This window comes from Olea europaea, chromosome 10, assembly GCF_002742605.1.
Source record: "Olea europaea var. sylvestris chromosome 10, O_europaea_v1, whole genome shotgun sequence".
Lineage (NCBI taxonomy): Eukaryota > Viridiplantae > Streptophyta > Magnoliopsida > Lamiales > Oleaceae > Olea > Olea europaea.
In genome coordinates this window covers 9,503,748-9,518,183 of record NC_036246.1, presented here as the reverse complement: position 1 = coordinate 9,518,183, position 14,436 = coordinate 9,503,748, and the positions used below count along the sequence as shown (strand labels likewise).

At 33.0% G+C, this 14,436-nt stretch overlaps 1 protein-coding gene across 2 annotated transcripts; it reads right to left on the bottom strand.

Moving 5' to 3' along the window:
- Positions 1–8,538: 8,538 nt before the first annotated feature.
- Positions 8,539–10,809, bottom strand: LOC111401171 (homeobox-leucine zipper protein ATHB-6-like). Of its 2 annotated transcripts, none has more exons than XM_023028785.1 (3): positions 10,157–10,809; positions 9,640–10,013; positions 8,539–9,515 (listed from the first exon to the last, which is right to left on the bottom strand). In XM_023028785.1, exons 1-3 carry the CDS (start codon positions 10,227–10,229, stop codon positions 8,973–8,975), a joined length of 990 nt encoding a protein of 329 aa, XP_022884553.1. In that variant the 5' UTR covers positions 10,230–10,809; the 3' UTR covers positions 8,539–8,972. The 2 variants fall into 2 exon arrangements, with proteins under 2 accessions (XP_022884553.1, XP_022884552.1); XM_023028784.1 differs by having other exon boundaries at positions 9,640–10,016; positions 10,157–10,808.
- Between the last annotated feature and the right edge of the window lie 3,627 nt (positions 10,810–14,436).

Here is a 14,436-nt window from a genome sequence, read left to right as displayed (position 1 = left end):
TCGTTCAGTCATTTATGTCGACTGATAAAATTGGTTCTCATCATCGCCCGGGGGTCGTTTGACAACATAATGTCTAACAATAATCTATATAAAAACAAAGAAGTATAATTTTGTCCATAACGTCTGTTATGCCTCATCTATAAGGCTTCCCAAATGTCTTACGTGGCAAGCCAACTTGGGGCTCTCGTATCGTGTCAAAGTACCATGAGACTATTCTGATCGAACACCTTTGAGTAGTCGAACCAATGTGTTTACCGACCCCACTAGTGTATACTAACCCCATGGGAAGAACATAACTAAATGGGGACGTAAGCCCACAAATGGAATTAAACACAAGATCTTCAAAACAATCTTCACTATGTGATTGATGTAACAATTAATTGTTGTAGCCGCCATTTCTAGCCCATTAGGTCAAGTCTAAAGTGCCAGGCTAGACATTATGGATGATAAAATGGTACTAGAATTTAATGCTTACAATGTTTCCAACAAGAGGCATCAGATTCACGGATGAGGCTACTTGTCTCTTCATCAAACGATTCCCATTCATATATTTCTACTATAAAAGCCTACACTTAGTGCCATTTCAAGGTAATGAAAGCTTATAAAATGGATCAAAATTATCAGGCTAATGGGGTCTGAAAAACAAATGTGTGTGTTTTTTCTTAAGGATTCGAATAATTAAGTTTGTTGTGGCTCAATTATTAAAGAGGACCGGTTGATTTGTATCATCCATTGAAATTTCAACACTTTATAGAGAAAAATCAAACAATCAAATAGAAAAAAAATATATATACATGAAGTGAGCTAAATACAGGGGGTAGCTACATATAAAATAAAACGAAATGAAATTAAAATCCTAAGTTTATGTAATAGCTTCATCTCGTTGAGGTTCCAAGCTCTTTCCATCAAAACTTTCAGCATCATCTACAGGAGTGGATTGCTCGATTGGGAGGAATTCCTCCTTCATACAAGCCAAGTCTACTTAGGGATGTAGCTTAGCCATCATTCCGAAGACTTCATTGTATGCGACCTTCCTCGAGTACAAATTGAGGTCGTCATACTCATTCGTTTCGTGGAAATGGGCAATAAACTCAGCCTTAATGCAAGATTCATCTGTAGATCTACAGATCACGTGACATTATATCTCAACTTAAAAGTCTACACATTATATAAAAATGGATTTTCCGGGACTATTGAGCTATGCTACTTTTTTCCTCTTAAAAACAATAAACTCTCAATTTAAAAGTCCACACATTATATGAGTAACCCTATATGGACTTCAAGAAATATTGTTACGCCTCATCCATAAGGCTCCCAAATGTCCTATGTGGAAAGCAAGCATAGGGCTCCATCACCACGTCAAAGTATCATGAGGTTGTTCTGACCTAACCATTTTGGATGGTCGAACTAATGTGTTTACCGAAGAATCGAACTATAGGGGAGGCGAGGTCACATATGGAATTCAGCACGAGATCTTCTAAACAATCTTTAGCATATGATTGATGTGATAATTCACTGTTGCCATCACCTTTTTTTAGCCCATTGGGTCAAGTATAAAGTCGCAAGCTAGGAATTAAGGATGATAAAATGGTATTAGCATTTAATATTAATGATTGATTGATATCTCCGACAAGAGGCATCAGCTGCACAGATGAGGCTGCATGTCTCTTCATCCAACGACTCCCATTAATCTTTTTTCTACTATAAAAGCTCACACTTAGTGTCATTTCAAGGTAATAAAAATTTAAACTCTCAAGCTATTACTTTGCCATATCACTGTTTTATCTATCACTCTCCAAAGTCGATCTCATTTTTATATTGGAAGCTCATGTTTAAAGTCGTCCCACACTCATATATTTGCTTTCCCTAGTAAACTGACCATTAGAGTGCGCGCTACCAACTCCAACTTGTCAAAGAAAGTCACGTGAAGCTAACGGTTTGTCAAATGTACAGAAACTAGGCTTCTGTAGATGCGAGAGGCCTTGAGATCTGTTGGTCATGTTGAAAGTATATTTTTTGGGGTCAACATCATCGATGGCTTATAGCTAACAAATTTTTCGACCCCCATGCTCTTTGAGTTGTCTCTTGAGTATAGAAATTATTTTCATTAGGCCAAGCTCGACACGTAAAAATTTTAAATCTTGCCAAGCGAACACTAAATTATTTTGCTTTACTATTCTTTGTTCATATAAATTTATTTATCAAAGTAATCTCATAATTTTAAATATTTTCTTTTTCTTATTTCTATTTTAAGATCCGATTAACAAGTAATCGTTTCTCTCTTAGGCCTCCACATAGAATTAGCTTTAGGGAAACTTATGGTGCCAAAAAACAAATATAAAGCTAAGCATATCCTTCATAGGCGTGGTTTTTCCATCAAATTAAACAAACCTATATTCTTTACGTGCACATCTTATAGCGTACGTGCCTGCCTAATTAACAATCACTTGATGGATGGAAAAAAGAAGAAAAAGGATAAAAAGGGAAAGTAATGCCAAAGTAAGAAGCAAAAGTGATGGATTAACATTTGAGTTAACAAAGTGGAGCATGCCACCTTAAGTGGTACCAAACGAGTATCGTGTACCTAATTAATTGATTAATTGGCAAATTTATAAAGTTAATAAAGTGCTATTTTTTTTTAATTTAATAAGCTAAAATGGGTTAATTATAAAAATTAAAATAAACCCACCTTTTAAGGAAAATAAATAAATGTTTCTAGCGCATGATACCCCTGACAAGCAGTGGAACCACATGTTCTTATCATCGACCCTTGGAATGTGAGTGCTTTTATCAAATCAATCTTGCTACGAGTGAAGTTTGATTTATATCTTGATTTATCGAATTTGCACTTAACATAATTTTAGATTTCATACATTTAGTTCAACCATTAATCCATTATAATACTTTCACATCGTCTATTTGTCAATCAAAATGTTAATCAACGTATGCAAATAGCTTAATCCTTATCAAATTGAGAATATAGATATGTTAATTAAAATCGCACTTTATTTTGTAACACCAATAAGGTAGCAGCAAAAATGTGTGCAACCGTTGGCTGTATAAAAGAAAATCAATAGGAGCAGATAAAGTGTCACCAATCAGAGGATTTCTACGTATTCCTATCTCTTTATAGCCTTTCAATATTTTAATCCGAGTGATGTGACCACGCCGATGACGCATTTTTGTTTTCAACATCATTGGGACCCACAATCACATGTGGACCCACTTCTTCGAAAGCGATGTCGGGGCCCACTTACACTTTCAGTTCAACAACTCTACGGCATATAGGGGTATCTTTGGGATAATAAAGACAAAAATAGAATTTTTTTTTTCTTTTGAACAATTATATTTACATCATAGTATATTGATCAATTTTATCTATTTTTTATTTTTTATTTTTTATTTTTTATTTTTTTTGATATCCAGGTATCCCAACTTACACCAAACTAAATCCTGGACCTCAGGACCCTTGCCCCTAGAACCTTGGAAGGGATAAATCTCGGGTTATGCCTCAATTGGATCACAGGTTCCCCCCATTGCCTATACACTTCTGCGCATAAGAAACCTTCCCCCACAGTGATTGCTCTATACCAAATATTTGGCCGCAGGTTCCCATCAGGAGCATATTGATCAATTTTGCTAAATGAACAAGGGGTTGACAGGGGGCCGAAATTTCAGATTAAAGGCCAAGGGGGCGCCACTTTGACCCCCTGTCAAATAACCCTGTCCCCCTTGTTGCCGTAACAAAACTCTTAATTGATAACATTGCATTTTAGGGGAGTGCTAGGGATCGTTCAAGTTCCTTTTCACTACATTTTAATGTATTTAAGACTCTCAATCTTGTCCATTGTGATTCTTATGTTTTAATTTTTTTGATTAATTTTATTTTCAATTTTTTAATTAGCACATTTTATCTCTAATAGTTGTTTCCGTCCAAAAGGTCAGTTAAGAGAGAAAATTGATTTATTTTCTCATTATATTGTTTAAAATTTAATAATGCAAAAGTGCGATAAAATATTTTTTTTCTCACTTCAATGCGCGCGCGCACGCAGACACACTAATAAAATGTTGAACATATGAATTCATCGAAAAAATGTTACGAACATAATTGTTACAATAAGTAAAAGTTGAGAATCTTAAATGCAATAAAAATTTGCAACTAATAAAATAATGCGATGTGAATATAATTATCCTTTATTTTTTCAGCAATAGTAGGATCTATTAAGCAAGTGTGATCTGGATATAATAAAATTTTATTGAGAAAAGTTTTTTATTATTTCACTATCTTTTTTATTGTTAAAAAAAAAAAAAAATTAGCAACATGTTTGGGCTTCATTGAAATGATATTATGGGGGAAAATGTATTTTGAAATAATATCTTTTGGAGAATATGTAGTTTAAAAATTAAAAAAATTGAATTTACTTGTAAAATTATTTTTTTATGTGAGAATTTGTAATTGAAAATGATTTTAAAAAAATTGCATTTTTGAAAAAAAGGAGCCCAAACAGGGGCTCGATAAGCTGCTTTGAAGGTCAAGTTGGGCCGATAAGGCAAAATTAAAGTCCATCTATTATAGTATGTTTAGCTCTTGTTTTATTTGGATAAAAATTAGATTTTTGGTAAATTTTAATAAACGTTGATTAATTATACGATTGAAAATTTATAAAAGCTATGAATCTTATGAAGTATATGATAGAAATAAAATTTGAGAAAAAAATGAATTTTAAGAAATGATGGCAAATAAGGGGTTGAGTAACCTTATATTTCAACATCATAGTCACCACCACCATCACCTAGCTTCTTAAAAGATGAATGACAAAGCTTTCGATAAAAATTTAGCAGCTTGAATAATTGATCAAATTTGTAAATTTCATTAAGCCTCATTTGGTTTTTATTATTTGGCCACAAAAATAAAAAATATAATCGTTATCCATCAAATCAAGTCATCATATTTGATTTTTTATCTTTTATATGGATCCCATAATGATTATATTTTTCATTCTCATTCTTATAAAAATGAAAATCAGATATGATTAAATTAAATATTAACTTTAATTTTAAATTTATTATTATTATTATTATTTTAACCATTTTCAAAGTTATCCCAAACAACCAATTCATGATGTTAAACTATTGACTTGAAAAAACAGTTGCAATGATAAATTTTATGAAGATTTGCACACGTTTACAAAACACATGTATGGTATGGTCTATGAAAAAATAAAGAGAAAAAAACAAAAGAAATAATGAAAAGGTCGTTCCTCGAGCAGAGGGCCAATGCAAGAAGCATGTGCAACTCTCTGGGTTTTCACTTTTCTGATTCATTCTGTTTTTTGTATTATTAATTTTAGGATAACTGATGAAATGTTTTCAAACCTTAATTCCTAAAATTACAATTTCTAGAAAGCTTCATGCCAATCAATACATAAAAAGAACTCGAGTAGCCTAGTCAATCATCGAACTAAAGTGCATGGAATAAGATTGACGAAAATTATCGGAGGCAAAGTGAAAAATGATTTGAGATTATTGAAGCATAATAAGTGTTAAGACTTGGAGTTTCATCTTAAAATGTCAACTTTGTTAAGAATAGTACAATCTTTTATAAGTTGGTTTATGTTTTTATCTTTAATCGATGTGTGATTTTATCCCCCTAATATGCCCCGCAAGATGGTGGCTCGTTTAAGCAGACCAATATTGAAATTCATTTGCTCATTTATTGATTTTTAATCGGATCGAATTGTTCGTTGGACCTTAATGCCTAATGGGCTCTGATACTATGTTAAAATTTGGGGTTCCATCTTAAAAGGTCAACCTTGTGAAGAGGAGTGACAAAATTCCTTATAAGTTGGTCTATTTTTTTATTTTTAATCGATGTGAGATTTTATCCTTTAACAATAAGTTGGTGAACAATTGTATAATTAAAATTTTCAATTCTGTAGATATTAAAAATAAGATTATTTACCAAATGACTAATATATATTCGACTTTGTAAAACCATAATTTATTTTATATTTACTTTATTTTTGTAGTTTATTTATGTAAATACACTTCAAAGTAATTTTTTCAAATTTAGACAAACATGCTCGAAAATGACACCTATTTCTTCCTCTTATTATATTGAGTAATCTATTAGATGTGGATTGTTGACTCCTTATATGTTTTGCGTTCATTTTATTAGAGTATCAATAGACATCAAAAGATAGATAAATTCAAAAATTAAAGAAAAGTGAAATTAAAATAGAAGCATTTAACTTATTTCTCAATAGAACGAATCAACGAAGAGAATACGCAAGAGAACATTACAAGCTCTCCACATGAGACAAAAATGCCTTGCTTTCAAATATTCTCCAATAAAAATATGAAATCTCACTAACTAATATGCTTATTAGTATCCAAAAAAATATGGATAAAACGTGTTTGACAATTATATCTTTAGCCTTGCGACATTTTCTCGATCAACATGAGGTAAGGGTCAAGGCAAAACCAGCTGAAGGAAGGTGAACGGTTATGCAACATCTATATAATGATTTATATAGACATGACGTGATAAAATATGATTTGATCAGAATTTCTTCAACCAAATAATAAAATAATTTATTATGATTTGATCAGAATTTCTTCAACCAAATAATAAAATAATTTATTCATTCTCTTTTTGATATCTAAGTTATATGTAAATCATTATATATCTCTATTATGTACATATAGCATTATTCTTAGGGCAACTCCAACCCATGAAAAATTTCACCAATTTTCACGAAATATACCACTTCAACACTACCAAATCTTGCACCATATGGTGCAACACTATTCACATACATAATTTTGCACCAAATGCGATAAAAATTCATTTTGCCCTTTTTTTATGTATGACCAAGTGATATGAAGGGTATTTATGTTATTTTACATTATAAATAAATATTAATTCATAATTAAGTAATTAATTATTATTATTATTATTTGTAATAAATTTTAATCGCGTAATCAATAATAATAGATAAATGAATTAAATAAAAGTACTAAAAAAGTTTTAAAATGCAACATACATGATTATTTAAAACTAAAATGAAACTACAATAAGTCAATAACAATCACATACAAACATTAACGATACATAAAATAAGTGAATAGCTTAGGAATATGGTAGATCACTTCCAATCCTCCAATGTCATCAAAATAATTACCAAACAAACTATATAAACTTTTGGATCCTTTACCATGTTAAAAATAAAAGAAATGAAGAAAATGACACAACACTGTTCATTTGGTGTAATGGATCGAAGATAGTTTGATGCAAGATTTGGTGCAAACTAGTGTTGGATTGAAGATAGTTTTGCAAAGCGTACAAGTTAACGAAGTTTTTTTCACGTTAAAAATTTAACTGTTAAATTAATCAGTCATAATTCACGAGGTTCCAACTGCGAAAGCAAACAAGCCCTAAAATTAAGTGAAACTGCTTTTCATCGTCAGACAAACAGTCTTAAAGTTTGTTTTATTGCGATGGTCCAAACTTTAACACACAAAAGTTAAACTATGAAACGAAGTGCCAAAAAGCTGATGCTGTAAACTAAAAACGTATATTAGGCGTCCAATCATGTTGCACGCCTTTATATGCCGCTCAATATACCTTTTATATTTAACTAAACAATTATTTTAAATATCACATAAAATTTATCTCGTATCATATAAAAATTAAATTTAAAAATTATAGTTAGATTGTTATGGAACATTTGTTTTAATATAAATTGATTTCTTAAAATATATCTATATAATATGCCTTAAAATATCACTCACTAAAATAAAATAAAAATATATGAAATACAATAATTTCTTGTGTTGTGTCATGTTAAATTTAATTTCTAAAATATATTATAACTCGTCAACATAAGAAACATATTGAATTTCAACAAATCCTCCCAAACACACTTTGAGTCTCGTTAATAAATTTTTCTAAAGTATTTATGAACGTGAACTCGTCATTTAGCATTGATAGCGGATGACTCATAAGGAGAGATAAATAGTACTTGCCACAATTTATCGATTAGTATAGAAGACATGTTACGTAAAATAGACTTTAATTGCTATATACATACGTTATCTATGTTAATTTATATAATTTATGTTATGAGTTTAAACATTTTTCGCTTTAAACTCTAGTGATGCAGTCGGTAACTTGGTTTGCATGTTCAAAGATCAAAGCTCGACTGTACCACTAAAGATATTAAGATGAAATGTGTTGTAAAGTTTAAAGCTCGACCATACTACGGCTATACACATCCTTACACTCGCATATCATTGATCATTTGTATTGCATGATTATTTGATGAAAGTTGAGATTTTAATCAAAACACTGTCATTTTTACTACGTTCTTCAAAAATTGATTACCAAATTCCTTCACATAACCAAGCCACCACGTTATTTCACCTTTAACCAACATACTAAGTTAATTATTTTTTAAAATTCTCATTATATGCATTAATGCTGGAGTCTGGACACATCCTCATCATCATGCATGGAAAAAGTTCCAACCTTGGACGTATATGGTAAACTTTAGCCACTTTTACTGCTTCCAAAAGTTGTACCATTACAGGATTTTGAAGCTTAACAGTAAAATAAAAAACCAGTGTAAATAAATTACCAAACCAGAGTCCAATTTATTACCCAATTATTGACATAAAAGTAGGATTTTTACCCTCGCCGACACATGCTTCTCTCTCCCCCCTACAACCCCACGTGAATTCTGAAGTTCCCAGTCTGATCTCCCCACTCCCTGGCCCCTGTTGCCCTGCTCATCTCTCTCTATCTCATCTTCTTGATCCTATGCGACGCCGAAGAAGAGAAGGAGAGAGACCCTTTGTACTTTTAGTGATAAGCTTAAAACTCTGTAAAAAAAAATTTGGATGGCTTGGTTTCCAATCCCCATTCGTCGAATTTTCCTTATTATGACATGATTTTTGGGGTGGATTGATCTTTAGTGCCAGTCTTCGGGGAAGTACCAATGGAGGGTCGGAGCTTGATCATCTGAAAAGAAAGTACTGCACGACTCCTCGCCGAAAAAATTGTGTTCCTCGATTTTGACGAATTGTGGTTGATAAGCTTTGTGGGCATCTCGAATGATATTCGTTTTGGGTTCTGAAAACTGGAAAGTGCAAGCCATAGATGAACTGGATCCATTCTGTAAGTCCAAGAATTGAGGTGGGCTCACCCTACCAGCAGATGAAGAAATAGCAGCAGTAGGGCTATTGTTGTCTTCATTCAAGATTGCACTTGAATCAGTACTATCAGATGATCCATCTTTAAAATCAGTAAAAACTGGTGCAGAAATTACTCCATTGGTGCCATTAAGATTCTCCAAGTGCAGATCAGTGGAATCTTGATCACATTTAGTCAGAGAATTCCATGTGGTTTCAGCTTTGCTTTTTTCATCAGTTTCAGACACAATTTTTTCTTCCTTCACAATTACTTTGCTTTCACTTATGCCATCTTCATTTAGCTTCGATTTCAGCTCCCAAATCTACCACACAGTTAATTTCGAAAGTTAGTAACAGGAAAACTTTGGATGCAACTATAAAACAGTTTTGAGTACATATTTTGTTGACACTAGAATAGGATTGAATATTGAACAAGGTAGCAAGTACCTCTTTGAGTAGATTTTCATTGTCCAGTTGGAGAGTTTCATAATTGTGCTTGAGGGTATCAAAATTGGCTTTGAGAACGCCATAATCTCTCTCTAATTGTTTGGTTTTCCACCGTGCACGGCGGTTTTGGAACCAAACAGCCACCTGTCTTGGCTGCAAACCAAGTTCTTGAGCCAACTTAACTTTTCTCTCCGGTTCAAGCTTGTTTTCCACTTCAAAATTCTTCTCCAATGCTTTCACTTGATCAACACTTAATCTCCTTTTCTTCTCGGCCATGTGGCCTCCTGATTCTTCCACACAACCGTCCTCATCTAAGCCCTCCAACAAGGCCTGGAACTCCCTCGTGTAAGCTTGATTGTTCCCTTGGTTATGTTCTTCTACAACAAAACGTACGCAGACAAGACAGATTCAGTATTAATACGGGGACAAGAAAACATGGTGAGGGTATGTTTGAATCATAGGGATTACACAAGAATTTAACCAAACAAGTGGAAAAGGATATTTTTCAAACATGCACCTGTAGTGTTGGGACAAATGGACATCAAAGGATTCAAAGCACCCAAGGAATCAGAACTTCCAAGTCTCTTCATTGCTGGTGACTATATACACTGATACAGTCCCTCTTAAGCTCTAAAAAATCAAAATAAAAATTGAAACTACCCTTAACCTTGTTTATTTGAAATTAGTTAGCAAAATAGTTTTGAGGGAGAGATTTTTTTGTCTGTTTTGAGTCTTTCAAGAGCAAAATTTTTCATTACATAGCCAAATTCCCATGATCCAAACAATTCCAAAGGGCACAGTTTTGGATGCATGAAATTTTAACTCTGCACCTTTTGCACTTTCTTGGTTACTCCATTTTCCCCTTTTATGACTTCCTCTGCCTCTGAACCCATCAAAAGAAAAGATAAAGAAAATCCAAAACCCAAGAAAGACGAAAATAAATATATATATTACTTATGGCCAAATAAACCAAAAACCCGAAAGGAAGAAATAAACAACTGCACTACTTTTTCTTCTCTCCTAATTTTCTTTACACGATTTTCAATCGATTCAAAAATCCGTTTTTTCAGAGACTGTTGATCTACAGAAGGAAAGATGAGGGATTGAGGAGTGGGGGGTTGAAGATGACGAGAGATTAGAAGACCAGTTCACTACTCAGCTAGCTTCTCTCACAATTTGTGTGTTTAAATAAAACCAACTGGGGTCATTTTGGGTTTTGGCACCAATGAAATGAACGCCAAATTGAAGGCAAATGCAAATTTTGCATCCACCGGCTATTGCCGGTAATTTTCGACCGTTTTGAGGGCAGATATTTTTTTTTAAAATTATTTTTTAACGTGGTGGTGATAACTGATAAGTGGAAAATTAGGGGTCCATATGGCGCGGTCTGTCATCTCACTCCGCTTATTTAAAGTATCGATATTTATTTTATATTAGATAATCATGATATGATATATCAATTTATTGGTAAATAATAAATTAAATTCGAATATTAAGCTCCCGTTTCATTTTCATTTTCATAAGAATGAGAATGAAAAATATAGTCGTTACGGGATTCACACAAGAAAGAAGTAGTCAAATATGGTAGCTTGATGTGATAGATAACGATCATATTTTTCATTTTTAGGGTCAAAGAATGGATAACAAATGGGATCTAAGGTATGGTATAAATTTATCTATCAATAAATTGATATGATATGTAATCAATCAATTGATGTTTACTATAAGCTATGCGCGGTAATTAGTAGATTACTTAATGTATTTACAATATGAAAAGAGATGCATGTTTATATATGATTCAGTATTGCCACTTCATATGTCAAACATACTTTAAATTGCATAGTCATGTTGGAAGAATACAAGATTACGTGATTATTCAATGTCGTTATTGTTGTTATTCGTTCTATGGTTCTTAGTATTTACTATTTATAAGAACATTATATTTCTTATGAACTTTATAGGACACCACGTTTGTTCTTTACTTTTCGAATTAAAAAAAAAAATTATAAATTTATAAATTCAATTAAAATTAAATATTAATTTTATTATGCATGTATAACTACTATTTATTATTAGCCATATTTCTAATCTGAGTGACCTGATATGAAGTTTTGCAAGTGGCCAAGTGGGTTTTAGCTGGAGCGTACTCATCATCAAACAGGAACCCACCAAGGGGACAATCTTTTGATCGTCATGCACGGTAGGACCCTATGTAGAAAAACTTTTCATTCAAATTTTTTTTTTCTTTTTTAAATAATATATCTTGATTGATGATTATAAGTTTTACTCTTCTTGTCAAGACTAAGGATTTGTTCCGTAATGATTGTGAGAATTAATTTTTGGATCGTCAGAGAGAAAAATAAATCTTATCTATTTGAGAAGAAGTAAAAAATGATGGCTGATTTAGAGTAGTATCTCTCGAGTTTAATGATCACCATTTTTAAATAAAGATCTGAGACGTGAACGAGTTTTATAATTAGATGACGCCTTCTCCTTACATTTTTTGAGTATAATTCTTAGGATTTTATATAAACTGGTTGTGAAATAGCAATTTTATGTAGGGGTAACACCCTTGAAGGTAGCCCCCCGGGGCACATTCAAGTTGGCAAAGGACGGGCATTGCGGGGCTCGCAACCCCAGCGTGGGGAGTTCGATTTCTGGTTGGAGCAGCTAAGTGATGTAATAGCCATTCTTGGTTGGAAGAGCTTGGTGATGTAATAATCATGGAGGAAGACTCTCTTGGGGCCAGGAGTATAAAGGATACACGGACCCTGGTCAATTTGGGCATATACCGCGATTTACCTCCACTAGTCACTGAGGGGCCGGGGGCTAGGGGTCCAGGATTTAGTCCGGCGAAGCTGAGACACCTGGGTTATCAAAAAAAAAAAAAAAAAAACACCCTTGAAGGTTTTGTAATGTGGACTAGGCATTTGAGTTGGGATCCAAAATTTTCCACTGTTTTCAACTTTCGAGAGCCCACAGAAAGGGAAATTGATGAGTTTTGTGCAAGTGGGATACGTACTTTCATTTATCACAAAAAGTAGACATATTTTTCAAATGGGTGTTTGCTTGTTTTCTAGGAAGACAGAGTTTGCTGTGGAATAAATTGTCCTGCTGGCCTTGTCAAAATTGCTTATGCAATATACTTATGGATATGAGAATTGATTTTTTGATTGTTAGGAAAAAAAAGTTGAGATTACCTGTGAGTGAAAAAGTAAAAAATAACAATCAAAAAATTAATTTTTTGGAGGTGAAAAAGCACTACCAAATAGGGGCTTAACACATTGCCTAGGAATTACTTGTGAATTTTGAGAGAATCACATTCTCTTTTCTCTTTTATAACTTCTATATTACAAATTTCGATGATTTCGGACGTGCCTAGAAATTGCTTGTCAATTTTTGACGTTCTCATTTTAACTAACATGTAATAAAAGAGAGCATAAATTAAGATAGTTCAGCAAACTCCCTTGTACCATAAGAACGATGATCGACTACTAATCAAAGTTTCAAATTACGAACTCTTTTTAACCAAATTGGGACGTGCTCTTTATTCTTTACCTCACATGATATGCACTCGCCACTCCATATATAAGCAAACCCTAACCCCATTCAAGAATACATAGACCAATCTCATTTCCCCCAAATTATCTTCCCATATTGCTAAAATTCCTGTAGAAGGATTAGTAGATTGAATTATTTGTTTTGGATGTTTATTTACTATATTCATTTGTGCATCCTTTGTGTGTCTAGACCTATTTTCAAAATTTTTCACTAATCCCGATTCGACAATTCAGTATTATTGTAAAATTTTAATAAATTAATAACTTCGCTTGAATAAAAAGAAGATTTAATCTTAACTAGAGACAATGTCCTAAATAATTAATAAACGAAAATTATACCCAACATCCTCCTTTCTTTAAAATCTCAAACTTACTTTCAACATTTTATACTTCACACATACATAAACACAAAATAAACACGTAACACACACTTATTCAAACCCAAATACACCAACAATGTACGTAGACCACCATCGGACCACCAGACAGCACCACTGGCACCCACTACACACGCCACAATGAAACACCACCACCACTACCATCGACTACCACCATTGCGCACAGCCGCAACCATCTTCGCCGGATTTTGAAGTTGCAGATCTCAAAATAGATCTGACAGGGATTTGTAATTAAGCATCATGAAACAATAGATACTCAAGAAAAGATAAATTAACCATATTTAGAGATGATTGCAACTGCAGAGAGAGACTTTGAACGAGTATTTAATCATTACTCTCCGTTTCATTCATAACTTTTTCTTTCTTCTCTTTCATTTAATTAATTGGCATTGTGTCTCTATTAAAACCTAAATAGAATAAGGGCAAGAAGGAACCATTTTTTTTCCCTGGCAGCATGCATGGGAGATTCATTATGGGACATATTAATGTGTGTCTCTCACCTGCATGAAAACCCCCACCCCATAACTTTCTGACCAATCATCTAATATTTTATGATTACACAGAAGACTGAACCCAAGAAATTTGAAAAGAGAATTGGAAAAATATGCACAAATAATGATTGGTGCCCCCAATAAACACACCACCCATATTATTAATTTCTAAGGTGCCAAAAGGCCCATAACTCAATCTGTGAACAAATCCCCACATGCAATATGCATGCCATTGAAATTTATTTGTTGAAAGATCATTTCCATTATTTCAATCACCTTTTTGTTTTGAAAATTTTTTCCTTTCCCGGGCTTTGATGCCCTTTGTATTGGTTGATTTGTTGGATACGT